Raw genomic sequence first — 25,257 nt, forward strand, 5'->3', positions numbered from 1 at the left:
GTGGTCTGTGTTCTCCCACATAACCCTGGAGATACTCTCAGCCCTGAAGATTTCACTGTGCACGTTTTCATACCAAATAATTCCCTCAATCAAATGCCAGGCACAATTATTGCCTGAAGTATTAGTGAGTTTGGCTGAGTTCCCTCAGACCCTCCAGCTTGAACCTACCACCGTACAGAAACTGAGGTTTAGAGTTCATCTTCCTCAGCTGGAATGGAAGGGGTTGCAGTCAAGGCACGAACTGCAAAATAAGGAACTGCAGGGAACCACAATAAAATTAAGAACTCGCTATCAAGAACATAACAGTGAAAATATCCGTGGCTAGAAATCTACAGCAGTGCTTTAATTAAGGGATGATGCTGTCCAGGCTGTGATCCTTGGAATAACCAAGGAATCAAAGTCTTCAGAAGCAGCTTCCTGTCCCACAGACAGAGCTGGATCTTGCGAGCCATTCCAGGACTAGGTGTGATTTGCCAGCTCCCACTCTTGTTACAGTGGGAAGGCTGCTGTGTATCTTCTACTGTGTGTGAGAAATCACAGCTAAGTTCCCTTTAAATGTTTCTAGAGTTCCAAACAGGGATTTTTTCCTTTTCCCTCTTCCTACCAGCAGGAGTGATTCCTGTGCAAATAATCTGTGATTCAGTAGCTGCTGTGAGCAGCAGACTTCAGTTATCAGCCTGTCTCTACAGCCCCATATTCACAAACTTCTCACAGCTGTGGGATCCATTCTGCTCCCTCCATTCCTCTAAAGGATCTCCCCTCTATCCATTGTTACAGCACAACCTGAGAAAAGGTTGAGCTCAGAGTTAATAATAAGAAAAAAATGTTTGCAATGAGCGAAATGGTCCAAACATTCAGCCTATTTTTACTTTCTTTTGATCTGTTACCAGTGATAACATTATTATTATTATTATTATAGCATTTTATCTCAACACATTTTACAACCCATGGTCAGTGAGGACATATTGAACCATCTGCATCCCTTCTGTGTGTTCCTGTTGGATGGCAAACCACTTGGGAACCACTTTACAAGGTGAATGGACAGTACAGGACCAGAAAAGGAGCTTTGGCACTGACTCCAGGCAAGTCCATGATCTCTTGGAACATCCCCCATGATGAAGAGAGACACCTGTCCTGATTTTATCTTGACACTCAAAACTAAATTTCTTGTTGTCTCTTAGCCTTTTGAGAAGTTATTTTATTAAGGCCCTAAATTATACTTTCCTAGGTTTTGGGCAGGTTCTCTGGAAAACTTGAACAAAACAAGAAAACTGTAAATTAAATTAGTTGGAAGATCCATTTTCTACCTGTGCTACACAGATAATGAGCAAAATCTCAGTTTGTAGTACCATTAATATTAGTAATTATTAGAATACTTCATTAATAATTTCACTGACAGCCTTGGGATTTCTTCTATCATGTAAAAGATTTAAAATTTGATGTTTAAAATTTTTTATAACGACTTACAATCTTATGTAATATGGATGCTATATATTTTAAGAGGTACCCAGATTTCATTACTCTTTTGACTGAATCATTTAAATAATTTTATTATTTATCTTAATTTTATGGTGGGGATATACAAATTGCTGAGGTTTAGAACTTTGCAGCTAAGTTATCAGAAAAGTGATTCAAGTCACCACTCTATTTTTGGAAATTCATGCTCTTGAAAAATGAAGATTACCGTTAAAAAACCCTCAAGGTTAAGTTCAGGGTACTATTGTTTTCTCCCTCTTGTTTTGCTGAATTTTAACGTTAAAACATTGCAGTGAGAAAATTAGAGCTCATTTTATCATTCCTCTAGCTGCCCACTTATTTTTACTTAAGTTATTTGGAAGAGGTGTAAATAGCTTCCATAAATCATGGTCTTACTTAAAATTGATGGGTATATAAACGACCTTTTCTTCAGACTAAACAGAAGGAGCAATTACACTCCTGCAGGTATATCCCACTGCTGTGGGTCTTCAGATTGGATATTAGGAAAGGGAGGTTTAGACTGGATATTAGGAAGAATTTCTCTGCAGGAAAGGTTCTCAAGCTTTGGAACAGGCTGCCCAGGGCAGCAGTGGAGTCACCAGCCCTGGAGGGATTTAGAAGACGTGTAGATGTGGTGCCTGGGGACATGGTTTGATGGTGCCAAGTTAACTGTTGGAATTTATGATCTTAAAGCTGTTTCCCACCCCTAACGATTCTGTGACCCTTAAGGAGGGCTATCGGGGTAGCAAAATGGAAAGCAGGAAGTGCTTGACAAGCGCCATGATCTTTGTGCCCTATTTGTGGCTACACTGTAGCATGGGTTGAACGGGGTTTCTAAGCAAGCCCAGGATGATTTACCACTTAATGTATAAGAGAACTATCAAAATTACAAAATGTATCGGGATCCCAAAGTAAAAAGTAACTAGAAACTTCAAGAGATGGCAGACTGCTGGTGTAGAAGTCCAGTGCTAACACACATTTTAAACCAGGAATTTTAAATGTAATTCTCACAAAGGCTTTCCAATAACAAGAAGAGAGGTGAAATGTCACATTAATAACAAAAGCCAGAGAAACAGCAAAGTCTGTGTCCCCTAACACAACACCTGCTGTCTATATTAAAAATTGCTTTCCCCTGTGAGACTAAGGCAGCCTCCAGAGCTCGTCTGTAACTAAGGCAATTCTCAATTTTGTAGCACAAAATCCACAAAAATGTAGCAATGCAACATGAACGTGTTCTTTTTGGCTCCTCTGGGGTTTTCTGTTGGTTTTGTACACTCTCTCTAGAAGGAACTTCAGTCTTTCATAATCAATTGTTCTTATGGCAAGGTCCTCATGTTCTTGTTCATGACTCAGGAGCTGTATCTGCGTTACCAACTTCAACACTGTGATGACCTGTTCCTGTGAGCAATGCAGGGTGGTACAGAAGCATGGCCCTTGGCAAACACAGGCTGAAGATGGGCCATGGGCAGTGATTCACAACTGACAGGCACTTCACCTGCACCAGAAACCAGAATACGGCAACAGAGCAGAACTGTTGCCCCTGAACAAAGAGGGAGTGGCACACACAGACACAGACACAGCCAGACTGTGTCCCATCAGAGGACACAAGGATGGACAGGCGGGGAGGAGATCCCTTATAGTCCTGGGATACACAGTTCCAACATTTAAAATGCTTATTTCCAATGAATTTATGTGGCCACCCCCCTCAGCCTGGTTGCACGGCCAGGCAACGCCTGGCTCTCCCTGCTGCTTTTCTCCCCAAAGTGATACAGTGCCATAAACCAAATGTAACCCCACGGCATGAGAATTTACCTCTCCAGAAGAAATCTTCACTGCGTGGCTTCTGCAGCTTAGGTCCCTCTTTTTCATAAGCATTGGAGTAAGAAGGAAAAGGAAGGTGAAATTGGCACTAGTGCCATTAAGGGATCCCTCACAAAGTGCCACCTCGCAGCTGCACAGAGGAGGAAATGACTGAAGCACAGTTATTTATTACAGGACTTTGCTCCCAGCTCAGTGTACACCTCCTTTCCAAGTCAGGTGTTCCAGTAAGCACGAAGGCTAGTTCTTGCCTGGATGAACCTTAAACTTCAATCTCCCCGCTGTGCCTGTATCCTTTCAGATTTCTGGAAAGCACTCCAAGAAGAAAACCCTTTAGCATCTAGTCTTACGCTGCTCCAACATCACTGGACTTCCCTGGGGTTCTTTCTCACCCTATTAGATATGAAGAAAATCAGGCCCTCATCTCATCATCAAAACCTCCTCTTGGTTTTCCATAGCTCTCTTCTGTAAGAAAACACCCATCAGTCTGTGTTTGGTGTGGTCTGTGTTTCACAGCTCAGTACCTAGAGCTCAGAGCAAAATAAACTCATGACAACTGAAATTCATGCACACACTGACATAAAGGGACAACACATCTTGCTTTTGTTATCTTAATTTACCTCCCAGCAAACACTGTCACCGTGTTCCAGAATCTAGGTGCATATTAACTCCCTATTTGCCCACTTCTCTCTTTCCAAAATAGGATAGTGTGGTCAAGAGCTTCCCTCTTTCTGATTGCTCCACATGTACTCTCAGTAATCCTGTGTTCATCTTGCAAATTTGGTTAAATTCCAGTATGGGAAAGAAACAGAAGTGTAGTATATCTGTAGAAAGGCAGATACAGGGTTTCTCCAGCCAAAGCAAGAACTCAGGAGTCAGGCACATTCCAATCCTAATGACGAGCCCAAAGAGTGAGGATGAGATTTTTTCCATCTACCTTTATGCAGCTGTGTCACCTTCCTCCAGGGCTCTATGCAGAAGAAAGTTATGTCTGTGTGCCCATTATTAAACATGCAAATGAAAATGTGCAATAACTGTGGACATGTGAACATTTGCTAGTATAACTAATACCTTAATTCTTATTTTCTTGTTTCCTAGGTTCAGTGTGGCTGCACTGTATGATGGGAAGGACAACAAGAAGCTCCCGTGTCAGATTCCTGGGGCTCCTGCTGTAGCTCCACATCCAAATCAGAGGTAAGCATTCAAGTACAGCAATAAATAGTTGGGAGTCATGTGTGTTTGCCCACTTCACATATTTGTGTTTTAAGGTCAGTCTCCTTACCTGAGTTTTTATTTAAGTTTTACAGCAGCCATGAAAATACAGGTGCAGAAATAGAGCATAGGCCCTTCCAGGCTCAGAGACTTTCAGAGAGAGGTAGGAAGACACAAGGCAGAGAGGAAGGAGAGCTTTCTTCAAGTTTCTGACTGCGCAAATCATTCTTACCCAAAGATTTTGCCTCAAAGTAGTTGTTTATCAGACTTATTTCTGATACAATTTTTAGAAGTCTATATGCTGTAGTGATTAACAAAATTCCAAGTGCTGATTTTATTAGGTGAAGGACAAATATTGGCAAATAAATCAAAGTACGTACCTTTATACACCAAGGCACATTCTAAAACCAAAGGTTTTGTATAATTAGACTGCAGGGGAAAAAAGTGCCATTTGTATTCCTTCGGCAAAGGAAACATATCTGCTGAAATTCCAGATGGAGCCTGGTTGGGGGCAGAAAATCTCATTCTCAAAATAATCTCCATTGTTAACCCACGTGCCCAAGGCACCATGGCTATGCTATTTCACAGAGAAGCACAGGATTTATGTCCTAATACAGTATAGAAACTGTATGAGATGGAAACACAGGGAAATTGAGGTAAGTCTGAAAGAGAAGTATGACTCATTGCACAGCTGAAATACATTTTGGAAGGGAGATTGATTTCCACAGTTCAGTCTAGACATATTCAAGGGCAAGAAAACAAAAGCTGAAGGAGTAGAGACTTGACATACCAAGGGAAAGCAGCCAAGATGCTCTGCACAGCACATGTACCTGGTGTGAGATGAGCAAGTGACTGCTAAAGGGGCTGTCAGAGAAGGCACTGTGAGTGCAAAGGGGCAGCTCAGGTTTGGGGGGTCACTGAGCTGTGTGAACAGGGAAAGACAGGAGGGGAGCTTGCCAGGAGTGAGCAGCTCAGTGTACTGCTGAAGGCAGAGTTTGGGGAGGGACTGTGCAGGGCACAGGAGTACTTGTAGTGGTAATCAGGGATAATTTGTAGCATGGTCTATGCTGATTGATTGTTGTAAACTTTCTTGTATGCAAATTGCTGAAGGTGAAGACTGTGAAGTCACAGCTTAAGTAATAAAGCTAAAAACATTATTAAATGGCACATTAGTGAGGCCCTGGCACAGGTTGCCCAGAGAAGCTGTGGCTGCTCCATCCCTGGAAGTGTTCAAGGTCAGGTTGGACGGGGCTTGGAGCAACCTGGGATAGCGGAAGGTGTCCCTGCCCATGGCAGGGGGTGGAACAAGATGAACTTTAAGGTCCCTTCCCACCTAAACCATTCTGGGATTCTATGATTCTATGATGAATAATGCACTGAGAAATGTACCAAATTAAAATTGGATAATCATTAGTGAATTTAATCCTGCTGTTGTTCAAAGCAATAGGTCTGTCCGGATAGACATGTGTTAACAAAACTAGCTCTTCCTGACAGCTTCCTAATTAAGAGATTGATGTCAGGATCGAAGGGTTTAATTTGCACATGGCACTAGCTTTCCCATTTTCTCTCCAGCTAAATCAAAGTGGCCTTGTCATTTCTGTATCACCAAGTCCTAGATGCCAAACATCATTTTATGTTAAACTAGTTATTTCTCTGAGATTTCTGAAGGGAGGTGGATTGGATGTAACACTTAGCAATTTAAACTGTTCATTCAGCAGCCCTCCTGCCTACACTAACCTCCTTCCTTTCTCTAAGCAGATTTGTAGCTCTAAGTCACTGATGTCTGTTAACTCTGAAAGGTGCAGTGCAGGGAACAAAGCAAACTAAAGAAGCAGTACATACCAGCAAAGGATTTCCAAGTGCATCCCATGGTTTTCTTGAGCATTCTGTCCCTCAGGGAAAGGCTTATTTCATTCCAGCCAGCTCCCGGTGTTGCACAGGGAGACAGACTGGCGGGGCTCTGGGATCTGTGTCATTACACACCTTCACACGCGCCAAGTGCGCGCTGCTTACGCTGCTTGGGAGAAGACAGGTCATTCTCCCCCACTGTGCAATCCCATTATGGTCTGACTGTCACTCCATCCTTCCTCTTGGGAAGCAGCCAGGATGGCATTACAAGAGTATGTTACAGGCTGATGTCTGCCAAGCTCTGGCTCATGAGGGACAAAGGCATGTGCACAGCAGAGTGCACAGACACGTTACCTGCAGAATGGGGGTCAGGACTGAGGCCCAGTTATTCAGCATTGCTGAGGTGAGGTTATTTCAGACACAGGTGCCCCCCCTGCTGTGTGGTGGATGTGGCTTGGGGTTAGAAGGTTTCTTTTCAGGAAGATGGGAATTCATAACTGTTAGGAAGGAACCTCTGTGCCTTCTTTCGCTTTCACTAAATGCACAAAATCTCTATTCACTCATCAATGCAGCCTCAGTGCTGCTGGAATTTGGGACACTGCCTTGCCATCACTGCAGAACATGATGCATATTTATAAAGGACTAATTTCCAAGGCAGGCTACCATCATACTCTGATCCTCCATGGGACCTTACTATGGGATAGACTCCTGTGTTTTCTAGGCCCCTTGGTACAATTTATGTGTACCTTTGTGCACATTATTCAACCTTTTTTTTTTCGTTAGTTTCCATTTATGTTTCCCCTTGTCCATTATTTTCTGTTACACTACTCCCAAGTTATTTCCTTAGTGCTTTTTCTGCAGAGAACTTTATGTGTTGTGTTGGAAAGTTGTCATCCTGCCTTCTATTTAGTCAGTTGTATAAAGCCATTCCCTTTCTTTATGGAAGTCAGACAAGTGAAATGACGGGGGCCTCCCATCACATACTGACAACACGTGTGCCTGCTCCTTCCAGAAAAGATCTAAGTGAAACCACACCACACAAAGACCTAAAAGCAGTAAAAGTCATACAGAAGCAGGAAAAAAGGACGTGATAGCATCAAGAGTGTAGTCCCGAGGATCCCTGAGGGAATGGGGGCAATCTGGAAAAGACCTGTAGAGCTGTAAGCAAAGAGACATTTTATTTTAGGTATCCTGCTTTCAGGGGGGAAAAAATGTTTTCTGCGTTTTTGCTAAGAATATAGGATTGTATCCAAGAAGCATCTGACTTCACTGTTGATTTCTCCTTCTAAGTGAGATGTAGAAGACGTTGAGTAATAACTCAATCCTGAAATCTCAGCTGTGTTTAACCTGGTACACTGAACTCCCTGCATTATAACTGTGCTTGCTTCTGGAGTGTGTTGGTTAATAATGGCTTAACCTCCCTGCCATGCATTCCAAGGTGCCTCTAGCACAGAAGAAATAGACTCATTTTGCCCAGAATAATCAACTTACTAAAGTTTGATGTCCCTGAACAAGAGTGTAGCATGTAGGATTATAAAAATCAGTGCCACTTAGAAATATGCCAAATGACATACCCAGCAGTGTTCTATGTCTCACATTGACCTGTACCCTCCCAGAAAATGAAGACTGAGGAGCAGGAGACCAGCACTGCACACATTTATTAGACTTTCCATTTTGAAATTATGCATCAATGATAGCAGTCATCACCAGTAATCCCCTACTGACATATCATGGGCATGCCAAATACTTGAGTAGTAACACTGCTCAGAGGATGAGGGTTACTGAAACAGAACACAACAATCCCTGGAAAAGATGGGGATTGTTCTTGCCCCTGTGTTTACTCCGGAAGTCACCATCACCTGGGAGCTCAGGGCGAACTTCCAGTCAATCCTGAAGGCTAAATCTGGAGGAACCACCCACACATGAACTAGATTGAACTGCAGCTTCAGCGAGGACAGTCAGACCTAAATTCGCCGGGACGGCTATCCCTCCCTCTCCAGGGCCGGCCGTGGTCCCTCTCTGGGCAGCGGTGACACGGACACTGCCGGCCCCCACTGCCCCGCCCGGAGCCCACCTGTGTGCGTGTACCTGAGCCCTGCTCCCGCCCTGCTGCCTTCTTGTGGAGATAGATGCACGTTAATCTTGCTCACTTGGTTCGTAGGGAGCAGATAAAGCTACCTGTTATTTAAATGGCAAAATCTATTCTACTCTAGATGACACTGTGGGTGTCCCACCCATTATCACTGCGGTGATGTGCCTTGGTCTGGCAGAAGGGAGATGTTGGGATCTCTCGTGTAGCTCAGGGCTGTGAGCTCGGGTAGCCATGAACACTGTCAGGAGTTGGTTCGGTCCTGGAAATTCCCCCAGGAATTCCCCCAAGGAAACCCCTCTACCGGGATCCCACTCGTGTCACACTGCAGCTGTGCGCTGCCCGCGGTCACGCGGGGGCTACAAACAGCCTTTTTTCCTCAAAGGCTCCTTCAGTTTCCCCAGCGCTTCAGTTATCAAGCTGAAACCAAACGATGTTCTACGGGGGAAAAAAAAGACTTTGGGGGGAGGAAGGAATGGCGTTTAGTTCGCTGTGATTAAAAACGACCCGGCCGGGCGCGGTGGCGTGTGGGGACGTTACGGCCCCGGCGGCGGCTGCCCTGGGAGGTCTCGCGAGACCCGGCCGGCGGTGCGCGCGGGGCGGGGGCGGTGCTGAGCGGGGAGGCGCCATCTTGTTCCTGTGTGGGGCGGCGGGGCCGGGGCAGCGCCGAGGGCAGTGCCCGCCGCCAGCCCGGGCCCGGCATGGACACCGACTACTACGGCGGGGAGCAGTCAGGTAGGGGCGCGGGGCCGGCACGGGCAACCATGGACACACACTATTACGGCGGGGAGCGGTCGGGTAGGGGCGCGGGGCCGGCACGGACACCGTGGGCACAACTGTTAGGGCGGGGAGCAGTCAGGTAGCGGCGCGGGGCCCTGCCGGGGAGGGCGCCGGGCACAGCGGGGCCCGCGGGGCCGGAGACTTTAACAGCCCAGTGTCTGGGCAGTGTATCAGTCGCTGCCCGCATGGTATAGATGGTTTTGTGCACTCTTTAGGGGTGTCTGAGGTGGTTTGTTCGGACCCGAGGTTCTTTCCCCTCCGCGTTAGAGCGGGAGCCTGGACGGCTCCTTTAAATGCTGCGAGGTGTCATTGAGTTTTACTCTCTGTTTTTAACTTGGGGATAGATGATGGAGGAGCTACTCCAGTGCAAGACGAGCGAGACTCGGGATCTGATGTGGAAGATGAAGGAAATGAGCAGCATTCTGGATCGGAGAATGGAAGTGTAGGGCACCATTCAGAGGTACTACGGAAGCTTTATCTAGATAAAGTTTACTGTTCTCTCAGTTCTCTTTTGTTGTTGTTTAAAGAGGCGTTCTCTCTTAACCCAGACATTCATGTTTTATTCAGTTCTTAAGAGTCCCATCTGGCAAAACTTTACCTCTAGAAAAAAAGTTGGATAATCTCTTAACCAGTATGTAGGATAGGGTCTTTTTTCATTTTTCTTCTTAATTGTTTTAATAGCACGCACTGTTTTGAACTTGAGTAAGTTTTATATTGTTATACTCAGTTGCACAAAGATAACATTTTTAGGTTTGAAATTCTAAGCCGTGGATTATGAGGAATTGGAAGTTGTACCTGAAATTCCACACAGTAATGTAGTTTTGGAGATGAAGATTTCCTTGCCAGAGTGTAAATGCTCTTCCAGCTTCCATCTCAGATGGGGTCACTGACTCTCAGGTCTGTTTTGTGCTGGTTTTGTCCTTGTCATTCCCAAAAGAGCAGGTTAAAGGTGCGTGTGGAGCAGGTTAAATGGGACCTGTTCTTCCTCTGAAGAGCTTCTCACTTGAAGAAGCATTCACTCTGGAGAGCCTTTAGTCCAGAGTTGTGTCTGGGGGAGAGTCACTTCATTTGTGGATTGACTGTTTTGGTTGAGAAGAGATTCTGATAAAAGTGAAAGTTACCTTTAGATTTCTAAGACAGTTTGGTAGTTAAGATTAATTTTAAAGAAATTTTTGTGACTCACAATAGAGCTACATCAAGTCTTAGCAAGAAGGAATGTGAACTCATGTCGTCCACCAACAAAGTTAGGGAGAACTTTTTGATACTCACAAAGCCTGTAATCAAAGTTCATTGTGTTCTGCATATTTTGTGGCATTTTATGTAAAGATAAGGATTTACTCTGACTAGGTTTTCGGTGTTATACATTTTAAAAGTTGCTTAAAATGTGACATAGGCTGATGTGTCAGAAGGCTTGATTCCACTGTGGTGTAACTTGCAATCCTTTTCTTTTCTTCCTGGCCTTTATGGAATTCATCCTTCCCTCTGAGTTAGAAAGTAGATGAAGATTTTTGTATTCGTATAAAATGAAAGTTCTTTCCATGTATTTGAACTTGAGGGTAAACCACATTTGGAGTTTAGTTCTTCTTAGAAGGTGTTGATATTTACAATGGAAGAAGAGATTTGGTGCAGGGCAGCATCTCCCACTGTGGGAGAATGGGAGAAGTAACTGTCTGTCAGAGGGCTTTAGTACTTCTGTTTTAATGAAAAATAGTGACTGCATGGAGAGTCATGGTGCTGCTACAATAATATTAAACTTTTTCTGCTGTGTACAAAAGCTTGATCATTGGTTCTTGCTTTTCTATGCTCATCTGGGATTTAAATTTTATTTGCTGTGGCAAAGTAACTTGCAATCTCTCCAAAAGAAGAGGTAGTTGACTATTGTTTAAGTTTGCAGTGTGTTTCTTTCAGATTTAAGTAACTCGAAAGTACCTGTTGTTGTTAAGTGATTCTCTTCACGTGCTGACTTATTTTAAGGGCTCTGTTCTGTGCTGGCTGTTGAATATTCCTCAGAAATACTTTAGAAAGTCCATCTGAAAAAAAAAAAAATCCAAGTTAAACCAGGTTTCTGTCCAATAGAAATGTGAACCTTCAATCCTTAATGCTTTATTTGCTTCACTTCAAATCAACCATTGGAATATTCTGTTTTGTTATGAAGTCTTAATTCTTAGCTTTCCCTCCATGGATGGAGTTCATTTTGCACTCCAAAGGCAGTAATGTGGAGCAGCTCTCTCTGAAAGGAGTAGCTTTCAGTCATCTCTCATATTATTTACCCTAAATATTCTCTCATCCTCTTATTCCCATCATGTTAAGGAGTATGTGGGAAGAATGACACTCAAAGGTAATAAAACCTTTGAGACAGCCTAATCAGTTAAGTTTATTTAATTACTATTTCGTCTCTAATTTAGAACTCAGATGTAAAGAACTGAAGTTCTAAAATTTCAAACTTTTCTTTCAGGTTCTTAACTTTAAAGAAAAGGGGAATCCTGAGGAATTACTTATGTAGGTCTCAGGTATGTGGGTTTTTCTTTTCCACAATTCTTTTCTGGCTTTCCTTCCCCCAATCCTACTTTATCTATAAATGTTCTTCTTGATGTCCTTACTGATTCTGCTTTAGGCAATTAGAATTAGATAACACATAGTTTTAGTACAGTAATGAATCTGAAATCATGTTTACAGTGTTTGTACAAGTCAGGCTTATATGGAAATCTGTAATGACTTAACTCTTACACTTTCACCAAGTCACTGCTGTTTCAGGGTTTGAGTTCTGGTTTCACTGTGACTGTTAACAAACACACACAAATATCTGACACGTCTGAAAAAGGAGGAACTTGCTGATCTGCCTATGATGGTTATGTAGGTCTTAGTTTAACACTTGTCATTCATGAGATTGTAGTGGATGGGTCAATTTTGCTGAACTTACCAAATTATCAAAGAAGTACCTCTTAAAAGTGGCTGCATGTTTCTCCAATAAACTACCTGCTAACTGAAATTTTTTATTTAGAAGGATAACACTGTAAATTTGATTTTTGATGTATTCCTTATTTTATACTGTACTAAAGCCTCATGTTACAGAATTCTTTCAGTTAAAAAAACAAAACTAAGGACATCTCAATTAAAATGTTTATAGATAAAGAGGAGGAAGAAAAGAAAGTAAAGGAATTAGAGAAAAATGCAGTAGCGGTTACCTGAGACCTACTTGATTTTGTGGATGTCTAATCTTTTAATTATTCGGAAAAGGAAAACTAGAAAACCCCAAAATTACGTACTTGATTTCTTTGAAAACACTTTTTTAGAGACGACTTAGTAAATTAAAAAAGGGGAGGGGAAGCCTATCAAACATATCCAGTAGCATTTAGTCGTTTTACTGTGAAGATGCATGCACTTGTGATATCAGTTACACTCCAAAACATTCTGAGTCATGAACTGTGTGCAGAAGCCCTTTGCACTGCCAGCTGTGGGCAGGGCCTGGCTGTGCTGGGGCTCAGCTCTGCTGCAGAAGGTGCTGAGCTGTGTTGGTGCTGGGTCTGAGGCAGTGTGTCACCTCTGCAGGGCGTGCTGAGCTCACTGAGAGCAGGGGTGCTGCTCGGGGCAGCCCTGCCCCAGCTCCCCACAGCGGGGCTGGGGCGGGTGGTGCCTCTGTGCCCAGGGAGTGGAGGGACACCCCTGGCACCTCAGCTGTGCCCAGGGAGTGGAGGGACACCCCTGGCACCTCAGCTGTGCCCAGGGAGTGGAGGGACACCCCTGGCACCTCAGCTGTGCCCAGGGAGGGGAGGGACACCCCTGGCACCTCAGCTGTGCCCAGGGAGGGGAGGGACACCCCTGGCACCTCAGCTGTGCCCAGGGAGTGGAGGGACACCCCTGTGCACCTCAGCTGTGCCCAGGGAGTGGAGGGACACCCCTGGCACCTCAGCTGTGCCCAGGGAGTGGAGGGACACCCCTGGCACCTCAGCTGTGGCTTCGCTAGTGCAGCACATGGAGCTGCTGGAGGGCTTCTGTGTAACCACAGTGTGAGCTGGTCAGCTGTGGGGCTGCTCTCCCTCCCCAAACATCTTCCTTCTCAGGAGTGATTGTCAGTTTGCAGTAACAAGATTAGAAGTTCACTGTCTTGTCAAGTGCTTCTGTAGTAATGCTCTATAATTATAATGTCTTCTTACCAAGTCTTTGTGATTTAGTAATTTATTCTGAACAGGTGGTTATATAACCTGCAGCCACACTTCTGACCTTAGAAATATCAGAAATGTTTACTGATACTAGTTGCTTTTGGTTTCGTTTAGTTTTTCACAAAGAATCTCTAAACTGGCAGTCAGGAAGGTGTTGAGCCTAATACCTTTAACAGGGGTATTTGAATTAATTTCCTTGGGTTTGTTTAGCAAAATGTTTTATTACTGCTGACATAGTTATCAGTACTATTCACCATCTGACACTGAGAGAAGACAGACAAACCCACCAAAATTAAATGGTAGGAAAACAAGGATTGAAGAATTTTTGTTACTATAGACATCAATTTCAGTGTAGATCTTTGCATTTCAGTACTTCTTAGTGACCTGATCTGCAACCTTATCTGTAACTGCTGTGAAATCTTGAGTTTCCTGTTCTGTTCCCAGCTGCAATTTTCTTTAATCTCAAGTAATAGTCAGAGAAAATCATGTACCTGTGATTGGTTTATGTGGGAGATACAGGAGAGGGCAATCAAAGTGATTCTTTGGTAAGGGAATAAAAGTAGTAAATGAAATTCTGTAACAAGCTGAGAGTTGAGTGTGTATGGTCATCCTCAGTTCTGTAACTTCTTAGTCTTCCTGTTTAATTATTTAAAATTCCAAATTCAGGTTTTAACAAAACCATGTTTCCTTTCTGTGAGGAGGAAGGAGAAGTACTGGATAATACCAGCAGGATTCAAAAGATGCATCGCTGTAGAAACAGGACCAAGCAGCAAGAGAAACAACTCAGATTGTCCCAGCAGTTGTTTGTATTTAGCATTAAGTAACGTGGAAATAGTGAAGTTGTATTTGAATAGTGAAGTTGCATGTTTTAAAATTGCACAGTCCCAGAGTTTTTTCATTGTGCAGTAACTTTCTGTTAGTCATTTTGCAGTAATTCAGAAGATCTTTATCAAGTGCTAGCCAAGGGAATAAATGCATAAGGTCCAAAGTCTTAAAAAGCAGTGCTGTTTGCCACTTAGAATAGTACTGGAGGGAGTAGTTCCTAAAAGCAATTAAAATTAGTTTTACTTAAAATTCCTCCTGAATCATGCATTTTAAAGATTAGTAATGTTGTTTGTTTTAGGATAGCTACACGTGCATTATTTTGTATGGCTCTGAATGTGAGAGTTGAATGACTATAGAAAATAAAAGTAGACAGAAGGTCTGTTTCCAAGGAAATTAAATTACAGACAAAAAAGATTTGGAAACAACAGGACATATGGGTCTTAACCAGGACAATAAAAACTCAGTTTTCTCCAAGCGGAAGGAGTTCACAGCTGGGACAAAATCAGCCCTGAGGAGTTGAGTTGGGTGTGCAGAAGAGAAGTTCCTGGTACAATATTGTTGTTTTCAGCTGAAAATAGGATTATGGTGGCAGTGGCTGTGAGAGGTGTGCTGGGTTAATGGATTTGGTCTCCAAGAGCCTAATTTGTATTCTCAGGTAAATGCAAGGGAGATTTTTTCCCAAGTAGAAATTAGGTGTTGTAGGAAAGATAAAAGACAATGTTGTCAGTAGTTAGACTTGACAAGGTGGCTTGTGAAAGGTTCTTCCAAAAATGGAGCATGTGGCTCAGTATTTTTTGCTGTGTAGAAAGGACAAAGGATTGTGTTTCAGTTCTCAAGTTCTCAGATGGGTGCGTGGTTTATCTCCAGTGTGTGGATAAGCATGGGAGCTGTCAGCTTAAGGGAGACAAGTGTCAAATCTGTTCTTACATTCTTACACATTGAAACACAAAACTTGCTAACAATAATACTCTGAAAGGTCTGACTAAAACTTTATTCCTGTTTTTTGGTAGGCTTTTGGTCATGGCTTGTTCTTAAATAGGTTTCCTGGGCAAAGAAGGAACAGGCACTAGCTCTCTTGAGCTTCACTTGAAGCATAATGCATGTGCAGCTTCAGTAAAATGTATTTCATACAGAAAATATCTGCTTGAGATCTTAAGGAAAATAAAATGACAAATGCAAGGTACTGTTTCTTGCTTTATTACTGAGGATCTGAACTAAACCATTTTGAAGGCTCGACCTTTTAAAATAAAGGTACCAAGCCTTTACCCTTGAGGAACTGCACCCCTCTTGAACATGTTTATTTAAGTGGTTTTTGAATTCTGGTACCATTTCCAAAACATGATTGAGCTGCAGGGCAGACAAACTTCCATTGATCTCTTAATGTTTTTCTTGAGCTGAAGTATTTGATGCAAATTGTCTAATTATTTCAGTTTGCAGTATCTTGGAGGAAGAACAAGCAAAAATTTAGAACATCTTTTTCTTTACTTGTTAAGGTTTTTTTTGCTTAGTTGCCTGAGATTATTTTTCTGTTTCAGAATGAACACAGCGATGGAGAAGATGATGGGCAAGTGGGAGAGCCTCATATGACAGACTCTGAAAATGAAGATATCCCAAGGCAAAAGGACAGTGATTCAGATAATGAGGAGCCTCCAAATCACAATGCGAGTGATTCAGACAATGAAGCAGCTCACGGAGGGAAGGACAGTGATTCTGATACTGAGGACCATCCAAACCGGCCTTTAAGTGACTCTGAAAACGAGGAGGCCTTAAATCATCGAGCGAGTGACTCTGATAATGGAGACCCTCCCAGGGATCCCAGCAGTGATTTTGAAAACGAGGAATCACACAAGCAGCCGGGCAGCGACTCGGAGAGCGAGGAGCTCCAGAAGCAGCCGGGCAGCGACTCGGAGAGCGAGGAGCTCCGCAAGCGGCCGGCCAGCGACTCGGAGAGCGAGGATGTGGCCAGGCACAAACAGATAGAGTCTGAGGAGAGCGATGGGGAGGACAGGAAGGAGGAGGTGCAGAATGACTCCCATCATTCGGATAATGAACATGTAAGGGAAGGATTTCAGGGCTCTGACAGTGAAGATGAAGCTCCTAAGAGACGTAAAATATCGGACAGTGATGAAGATGAGAAGGAGGAGGAGAAGACGGTGAAGAGGAAAACAGCCATACTTTCTGACAGCGAGGATGAGAGCGAGAAAACACGTAAGGAACTATACTGTGAAAATGTGCTGTGACAGGCAGTGATGTGCAAGTAAATTCATTGTGTCCGTGTGAATAAAGCATCTAAGTGAGAAACCATAAATCAGGTTTGGTTTTAGAGCAAAATTTTGTAGAGGCTGTCAGTCTAACTGCTTTGCTGTGTGAATATCTGTCTAATACTTTTGAATAATAAGTAGGTGTAACAGAAGAGAAGACAGTAGTGGTCTTGCTTTATGCTGGCATTGGTTGTCATGATAGTTTGTTATTTCTCTACTTTGTTGTTCTCTCTCTAGTCTTTTTTTCCTGTGGGTTTTTTCTTATTTTCATGTACTGACAGTGAGATTCAGATTTGAAATTACAATTTTTTATGGATAGATGTGGATAGATCTTTTATGGATAGATAGATAAATCCAGTTGCTGATTTAATTAAACAGAGTTTAGAATTTATATGCTTTTAAGAAATGGCAATGATTTTGTGTAGGAAGACTAGTCAGGGAATAGTTTTTTGAGAGTGCCAGTTGTATCCTCTGTTACTGGGACATGTAGTAATGCTCCTCTGCTGGCAGCTGCAAAAAAGGTACGAATCCTTTCTGATGTGGAAGAATCAGATAGTGACGCTGCTTCGGAGAAGTCTGACAAAAGGAAGAAAAACATTGTATCGGATAGTGAGGAGGAAGAAGAAGAAGAAGAAAGAAAAGAAAATGCTGGGAAGAAGAAAGAAGAGAAGGATCTGTTTGGCAGTGACAGTGAATCTGGAAATGAACAAGAGTAAGTGCTTCTGGGATTGTGAATTCTTTCAGGGTGACGGGTAGTGGGAGTGATGTTGAATGGAGAATGGATGAATCTCAACCAGGGAATGAATGACTGTCCACCTTCATTGGTGGTGTGAAGAGGAAGGTCAGTAGTAGGAGGCAGGACGAAAAGGGGATCTCCACACCGTCACTGGAGATTTTGCAGAAAAGGCACATCTCACTATTGCCATCCAAATAGCTAAATGTTGCTGTTTCCTTCACAGGAACCTGATTGCAGATATATTTGGAGAATCTGGTGATGAGGAAGAGGAGGAATTTACAGTAAGTGTTATTGTGGATGTCTCCCATTCACTTACTAGATCTGATCTTGAAGGGGGGAATGCTTATGCTGTACAAGATCAGCTTTGTATCTGCCGAACTCACTGGGGTAGTCTTGGGGTTAAATAATATTTACAGCTCTTCTGCTGGGAGAGATGTTGGTATGACAGTCACAGGTGGAATTAGGAAGACTTTGCTCTTCTGTGTAGATCCTCTGCAGACTTGTCAGTGTCAGGTGCCTGAGTAGATGCTCAATCTTAATCCATACACTGATTTGCACTGTCTTTACCCATCAGGGTTTTAACCAGGAGGATTTGGAGGAAGAGAAGGGTGATGGAGACATGAAGGAGACAGCAGATGAATCAGACTCTGATGACAACATCAAAAGAGGGAAGCAGTAAGTCAGTGTGTTACATACTCATTTGTTAATGCAAGATTTTGGTGAAAGGGCTCCTCCAAAGACTGGCTGGAATTCTTAGCTTAGAAAGGTCTGGGACTGTATTTCTGCAGTGTTCTCATGAACTAGGACAAGGTCCTGTCCCAGCTTGTGCAGTTTGGTCAGTGGCAGTCCAGAGCAGATTACTTGTCCTGCTGCTTCAGAGACAAGATTTCATAGCTCACATCAAAACCTCAGTGAAATCAAACAAGCATTAGCAGTTCAGCGTTGGGGTCAGAGGTGTGTTTTCTCTGCTGGTGCAAGACTTGCCATCAGCATGTTTTCAGTTTCCTTTCTGGCTGCTCCAGTAGCATCAGAGCAGTTTATGGCAGGTATAGGAAAGCTAAATGTTTGTCAGCTGCAGTGCCAGCTTGAGGACATTTTGAACCCTGAATATTATATGTGTGCACGTGTTGGCCGTTGCAGCAAGGTCCAAAGGCATCTTGGAGCCATTGGAGCCCTTTGCTAATTTTCCATTTTGCACACTGAGGATAACTAATTACCTCACAGGGACCTTGAGACATAGTGTTTGTACACGATGGAAATACAGAATTATCCAACTCCCTCATATTTCAGCATGGACTTCATGTCAGATTTTGACATGATGCTCCAACGGAAGAAGAGTATGAGCGGCAAGCGCCGGCGGAACCGCGACGGTGGGACGTTCATCAGCGACGCAGATGATGTGGTCAGTGCCATGATTGTCAAGATGAATGAAGCTGCTGAGGTGAGTTTTCCAGGCTCCAAAGGCACCTTAAAATTCAGCTCCATTCTAAGGGAAAATCTTGTGATCAGTAAGATACAAAAATCTGGCTTGTATTTGGGAGGAGTGATCTGTACACATCGGAAAGCTTTCAGTGTCTGTATAACTGTTTAAATGTTATTTTACTATTCTGAATTAAAACATTTATTCTGTTGAAATTTCGAGAGAATACTAATTTTAAAAATTAAAATCAGTTAATTTGCTCAGCTGAGATCAGCTGTTCTATAAAAAGGGATATATACGTGCTCTGTAAACTATATACAAGTGTATCAAACACTGAGAAAGGGACTGTGCATTAATTTCATTATATGATTACTGGCATATGTTGTCCTTTGGTTATTTTTTCCTGAGAAGGACCCTTTTCTAAACTGAGTGACAGTGCTGTGGTAAATGACAGAGCAACAGAATCATGGGAAGTTCTGCCTTGGCAGCCTGCCTTTTTCGAGGAGAAATGTTTAATATGTTACTGTGCAAGGTTTATTGGGGTCTTGCCTTCTGTCAGGTGTCTTGTGTTATTTTGTTGAGAAGCCATCAAATGAACAAACAGCACTGTGAAACACATTAAAATCAATTTGAGGGGATATAAGAGCTTGAGAAAGAGGAAGTTCAAAAGTAGCAATAACAAAAACATTTTCCTGAGAACAAGATCAGAAGGATAATGAGTTCAGGGGGATAGGGAGAGTGAGAAAGCGTTCTGGGAGATAACTGAGACTTCTTTGGTCTTGGCAAGAAAGTCTTTCTTTGGACAAGATGACAGCCAGATGTTTCAAATGAGGCAGTAAAGTTTGAAATACTGGAGCATGAAGAGGGGAAGAGACGCATTAGAAGAATCTCCTCCCTTGCAATAAAAAAACCATTGTGCAGAAAGAGCCTTCAGTGGATTGAGATGAGCAGAAAGGAATTACCACAGCAATCTGTTGATTGCAGTGGATGTTCCAGATATGGGAGCCAAGTACTGAACAGATATGACAGTAATGCCTTGGGTGACAGTAATTTTGAAACCCACAGCTGAAGTCAATATTTGTGTTCTCCCTTCCCGTTGCTCTGTTTTTCAGGTGAGGTTTTACTGACAGAGTGTCGAGGTTATCTGTGCATAGCATGGAGAACTCTGCAGACCTCCAGTTATTGCAGTCAATTGAAGTCATGAAGTGGGAAAAAAAATGTAAATTTAGGGGGACACTCCTAATGTGATGCTTTTAAGGAAAATGTTGACTAAAGTGTGATTAACTTGTGCCGATTCTTCAACTCCCTACAGGAGGATCGACAGCTGAATACACAAAAGAAACCAGCACTAAAGAAATTAACTTTGCTACCAACTGTAGTTATGCATCTTAAAAAGTGAGTTGTTATTTTTCCAGTTAATTATAACCTTGGGGAATATTCAGAATCTGTTAGGTTTCACGGAGTGACACTGCAGCTCTACAGAACATGCAGTAAAGCAGTTTTTTTTTCTTCCAAGTAAATGTTGGAGCTAGGTGACCTCAAAAACCTAAACTTACATGTGATTTTTGAAACAAACTCAAATGCACTATTGTGCTTAAGGAACACATCCACATCTTAAGATTTTGTTATATTACATGACTCTGGGGATTCTCTTTAAACTTTCTAGGCAGGACCTCAAAGAAACTTTCATCGATAGTGGTGTTATGTCTGCCATCAAAGAGTGGCTTTCTCCTCTTCCAGACCGAAGTTTGCCAGCACTAAAGATACGGGAGGAGCTTCTGAAGATCCTGCAAGAGGTTTGGAACTGACTTTTAACATTTGATTCGTGGCTTCTCCGTGGTTTTATAGTCACGTGCTTTAGGGAAATGTTTGGTGATAAATGAACTGCCAGTGGGCTGTGCAGTGAAACACACAGGGAAGCAAACTGCAGAACAGATATGTTTGTATAAAAGAATTCAGATGGTTTAGCCCTGCCTGCCTGTTTCAGGTTTATATGCAAAGTTTAGTGAACAGTCATTTGCTGTGTTTCCCTGAAGTTTTTTCTCTCGGGGTCCCTTCCTTTTCCAGCCTGTTAAAGGGTGCAGTGCCCAGGAAGGCCCGTCACACTCAGTGTAGGCTCTCAGTGTCTGTAGCTAAGCTGATTGCCTGAGTGCTTTTGCCTCCTAACTTGTTATTTTTATAGAGTGAATGCTTTGAAGGGAGTAACTCAGTTTTGGGGTAGTGTAAGCTAAAGAGCATTTGGAGTAAAAAAGTTCTGGAAACCTACTTCATTTTGTGTATGAACTCAACAATGTTAAGGCAGATTTCTAGTTTTTGGTGTTTGACACTTTAAACAATTTCTAGTGGGACAATGAAAAAGATTAATTTTTTTGAGCTTATTGTGAAGGCGAGTTTTGGTCTTTTTGTGAAGTTCAGCGATGCCAATAATGTTCAGACATAATTTCTTGCTATTTTCTGACTTTTCCTACCCTGCAGCTGCCCAGTGTGAGCCAAGAGACCCTGAAGCACAGTGGGATTGGACGGGCTGTGATGTATCTCTACAAACACCCCAAAGAGTCGAGACCAAACAAGGACATGGCAGGGAAGCTGATCAGTATGTAGACCTGTCTTCACTTTGTGTTGCTGACATTGCAATCTCTGCATCAGTCTCTAGTGCACACTTTTTGCTGTTGTCTGTAGTGGAATTAATTCTGCCGTGTAGGAACCTCATTGATCTGTTCCATCACTTTGTAGAGCTCTTAACAGACGCTGTTACATAAAATAAACAGGACAAGGTGCATGCAGAAGTTCGTTCTTGTCCTAAGTCAGATGGCATTTATTTGCCCCGGTCCTCTCTTGGTTTGTTGTCCAGACCCTCATGTATGTGCTGCAAAGGCAGGAGGGTGCTGCCAGAGGGCTGTTTATTCCATGGACTTTAGAGAGGACTTGGCTGACTGAGAGTTTTCCACTGGAGTGGCTGCAGACTGAGGATGGACTTACATTCTTTAGGAACTCTTCTGCATATTTCTAAAATAGCATCTTGGTGTGCAGGAGCTCCTGACACTGAGTATTCGGAGAGCTCAGAGGGGTTCCAAAAGAACAGGCAACAGCAAGACTTCAGGGATGTCTTACTGCCCCCAAGGCTGGATTTCCATGAAGTATTAAAGGCTCAAATCATTTGTTTGGTTGAAAGGAAGCACAAATACTTGCTGTAAACTTTAAAAGCTGTACGTGGATCACCGGAATGGTGTGAGAGAAACTTCAGAGGCCCGACCATTGTGTTAACCAGTTATTGTTTTAATAGATGAATGGTCTCGACCCATCTTTGGCCTTACCTCAAACTACAAAGGCATGACCAGAGAAGAGAGGGAACAGAGAGATTTGGAACAGATGCCTCATCGAAGGAAATTGAGCAGGTAGGAGTAGCAGGCAGAAACACGAAATCCTTCTTTCTAAGACTCCATCAAGAAAAATGTTGTGTAAATATTAAGGAAACAGAAGGATAATAAGTTATGACCTCTCTTTCCTTTTACCACACTTTGTTTTTTAAAATTTCTGTCTTTCTCTGTGTATAGATGCTTGAAAACACTTGTTTTTCTTGCAGCTCTGGTGGGCAGACTCCCCGCAGAGACTTGGAGAAAGTGTTAACTGGAGAGGAAAAGTAGGTTGGGGTTTTTTTTAAAAAAAATTGATTTAAGTGTTTTGGTGGTACTACCAATATGGAAATTGCATGGAGGTTTTAGAGGCAGTGGTATGCAGTGTGTGTCAGAGGAGAACACACCACATTGCTGTACTTCTTTCTGGATAAGATTTGTCCGTAACAGTCACATCCTCTTTTCCTGCAGGGCTCTCAGGCCCGGGGATCCCGGGTTCTGTGCCCGTGCGAGGGTGCCCATGCCCTCCAACAAGGACTATGTGGTCAGGCCAAAGTGGAACGTGGAGATGGAGTCCTCCAGGGTAAGTACTGGCATTCTCCTGGTGACTGTCCTAAGCCTGGGGATCTGTCACTATTGCCATGCACAGTAGGGTAGTTCTTTTAAGGGGCTCTTCTAATGGGAGTAGACAGTAAGTTCTCTGTCGAGTGGGCTGTTCTAAGCTCATCAAATGCTTTCACTCAGGTTTCATTGCTTCTCTGACAAGAGATTTTTGAGATAACTGTTGTAGAGTTTCTCTCTTGGCTGAGAATCTGATCACAGGCCTCTTGCTTTAGAGCATTCTGACCTAAACCTGCAGTTCAATACCTCTGTCACTGCACTGATATTTTTATACCTCTCCCCAGAACTTTATCATGTTCTGATAATATTCCAGTTTGGGAAACCTTCGAGGTTTTGGTAAACTTGAATAGCTTCGGTGGAGGCCTTTGTGTTGCTCTCTGTGGTTCATCCATCTACCTTGGTACAGTTTCAGTTAAAAGGGGTGTACGTGGTAGAGTATGTGTAAATGGAAGAAGTAACAATTGCTGTGCTTGCTGCTGTTCTCTCTCCTTCTGTGCATTAATTGAGATGTTGTTTCTAGCCCGGGACTATTAAGAGAGGTATTAGTCGCTTGGAAAAGCACAAGAGACGGTTTGCTGAACAGAAACGACTCAGCAAAGTGCATCGGGCCATCAAGTTCAGCATTGAAGGCAACAGGATGCCCCTGTAGCCATGCCACTGCCTTCCCAAGTTGGAGAGGTATCCCTCGAGGGAGGTGTGAACAGTGCATGTGCTTCAGCTGTTGGCAGTTTGCACATGCAGGACAGCAGTGTGTACACCCTAACCTAAACCTGGAAAACTCTCCTTGTATTCTCTCGTGTCTGTACTGTGACCTACAAGGCAACTTGTACAGGAAAAAACAGGCTGTAGCACATAACACCTGCCATGGCACCTGCCTGCACAGCGTCAGGGTACCCAAATGACAGGTGTCCAGTGAAAATACCTGTGCTCAGCACCAGCTTTGCACCACCTGTGGTTTTAAGTGCTGTTCTGACACAACTGGGTTTTCCAGGTTTACCTGAACTGACACATGGGAATTCTTAGCCCTTGGTACAGAACCTCGTGTCACTGCACACCAACATCTGTGGCTGATCTTTGAGGGGGGCACAGGGAGGTGTTTTTCACACCTCTTTCAAGGAAGTAGAGTGATGTGATAGTGTGAAGAGACTTTAGGAGTGGTTGATGGGAGGCAGAGAATGAGACTGGGGGAGAAGAAACACCCCATCGTGAGTGTGGGGTGGGAGAACATGCATCAGTGTGGGAATTGTTTTGACAATTCCTGGTCTGCATTTCAGTGCTTTGAGCAGGGCTGCCACAAGCTGACAGTGACAGGAAGAGATGAGCACAAGTGATAGATAACTGTTGAGTTTAAGCTTCATATTTATTTGTTTTAAAAAAAATATTTTCTTAAAAATCACTGTGAAACTTCAGCTATAATTTCAATGAGTAGTGAACAGTTTTATGAATAAAGTTTATTTAAAATCAGTGTGTCAGGGGCACCTTCCTCAGCAATGGGAACAAGTTTCTAATGGATGTGTTTTGTCAGATACTATGTAGCATGTTTTGGATATCTCTGTTTCTCCTAAACTTAAAGGTGTGGCGTTTTCATTGTTTATTATTTCTGTTGTCTAGTTAGGGGAAATTGCCTTCTAGGAAGTATGGGCTATGGCTTGGAAGGTCCTTGCTGTTTGTCTTCAGTGATGTTTTGTTACAGCATCACTGTATTTAATCTGGGCAGAATAACTGCTGCACTGCCTGCTTTTCACTTGCAGTTCAAATACAGAGATGAGATGCAATAACTTCTAAGAGCTTGTATGGTCAGCTTAGCATTTCTCTGGCTTCTCCCTACACACTTTTCCCGGTAATCTCTTGCTTTATAAGGACTAATCCATGACCTTTAAAATAAATGGCAGTTTGGAAATGCCGTGTCAGCCTCAGTCACAGTGTATCCATGTCCGAACTCCCCCAGGAAGCCCTTTTGGGTGACACTGGTGCACTGTGGTTCTGACACACCTCCAGCCAGTAGAGAGAAAACTTGCAAACTGTACCCAGCAAACAGGGTGATGGCTGAGTGCCTCTGCCTCCACACGGGCGTGCAGATCCTGGGGGAAGCCTTTCCCCACTCTGGGGGAAGGACAGAGACACCAGCCAGGCCCAGGGGTGACCTCGCATGCGCCGCTTGCCTTGGACCTCTGGGACGTCTGCTTTTTTTTCAGTGGTAATTATTAGTTTTATTTTTTAAGTTCCAGGGGACCTCTAAGAAAGGGGTGAGTCGACTGGACAAACAGATGCGGAAATTCACAGATATCAGGAAAAAAAGCAGATCGGCCCATGCAGTGAAAATCAGCATTGAGGGTAATAAGATGCCATTGTGACCCTTCACAGAATACCCCATGAGCTCTGCTGTAAGACAGTGCACCCACAGACTCTTTGGAGACCTTTAAGTTTTTTTACAACTTGTTTGGGGTTTTTTTAAGTGAGTCTTTGAATTGTTGGTTCAGGTTCTGGTAGAAGATGTTGTCTGAGGACTGTGAATATGAAGACTTCTTTCTCCTGATAGTATTTAACTGGCCCTATCATGTCCTTTGTACAGATCATGTATTTGTTGTATTGCAACACTTCAGACAATAAAACATCTTCTGTTTTTTTGTGCTGCTTGTTGATTACTCAGGGGAAGGT

At 43.1% G+C, this 25,257-nt stretch overlaps 2 protein-coding genes across 5 annotated transcripts in view; one reads left to right on the forward strand and one right to left on the reverse strand.

Moving 5' to 3' along the window:
* The window catches only part of MYO7B (myosin VIIB), a 51,508-nt gene extending 48,003 nt beyond the window's left edge, over positions 1-3,505 (reverse strand). The window contains exon 1 of the mRNA XM_039391177.1: positions 3,289-3,505. The gene's annotated coding sequence lies outside the window, so the exon portion shown is untranslated. The remainder of the gene's footprint in view (positions 1-3,288) is intronic.
* On the forward strand, positions 988-25,229 carry IWS1 (interacts with SUPT6H, CTD assembly factor 1). Of its 4 annotated transcripts, XM_039391184.1 has the most exons (16): positions 988-1,082; positions 4,393-4,488; positions 11,679-11,733; positions 15,744-16,416; positions 16,980-17,181; positions 17,429-17,486; positions 17,780-17,880; positions 18,496-18,646; positions 19,938-20,020; positions 20,292-20,421; positions 21,101-21,218; positions 21,909-22,020; positions 22,209-22,265; positions 22,450-22,561; positions 23,120-23,277; positions 24,822-25,229. In XM_039391184.1, exons 1-15 carry the CDS (start codon positions 1,003-1,005, stop codon positions 23,246-23,248), a joined length of 2,157 nt encoding a protein of 718 aa, XP_039247118.1. In that variant the 5' UTR covers positions 988-1,002; the 3' UTR covers positions 23,249-23,277; positions 24,822-25,229. The 4 variants fall into 4 exon arrangements, with proteins under 4 accessions (XP_039247118.1, XP_027580759.1, XP_039247117.1 ...); XM_027724958.2 differs by lacking the exon at positions 23,120-23,277; XM_039391183.1 differs by lacking the exon at positions 24,822-25,229 and having other exon boundaries at positions 23,120-24,063.
* Positions 25,230-25,257: the final 28 nt, after the last annotated feature.

This window comes from Pipra filicauda, unplaced genomic scaffold (assembly GCF_003945595.2).
Source record: "Pipra filicauda isolate LSUMZ 115617 unplaced genomic scaffold, ASM394559v2 scaffold90_size2875636_pilon, whole genome shotgun sequence".
In the NCBI taxonomy this organism is placed as follows: domain Eukaryota; kingdom Metazoa; phylum Chordata; class Aves; order Passeriformes; family Pipridae; genus Pipra; species Pipra filicauda.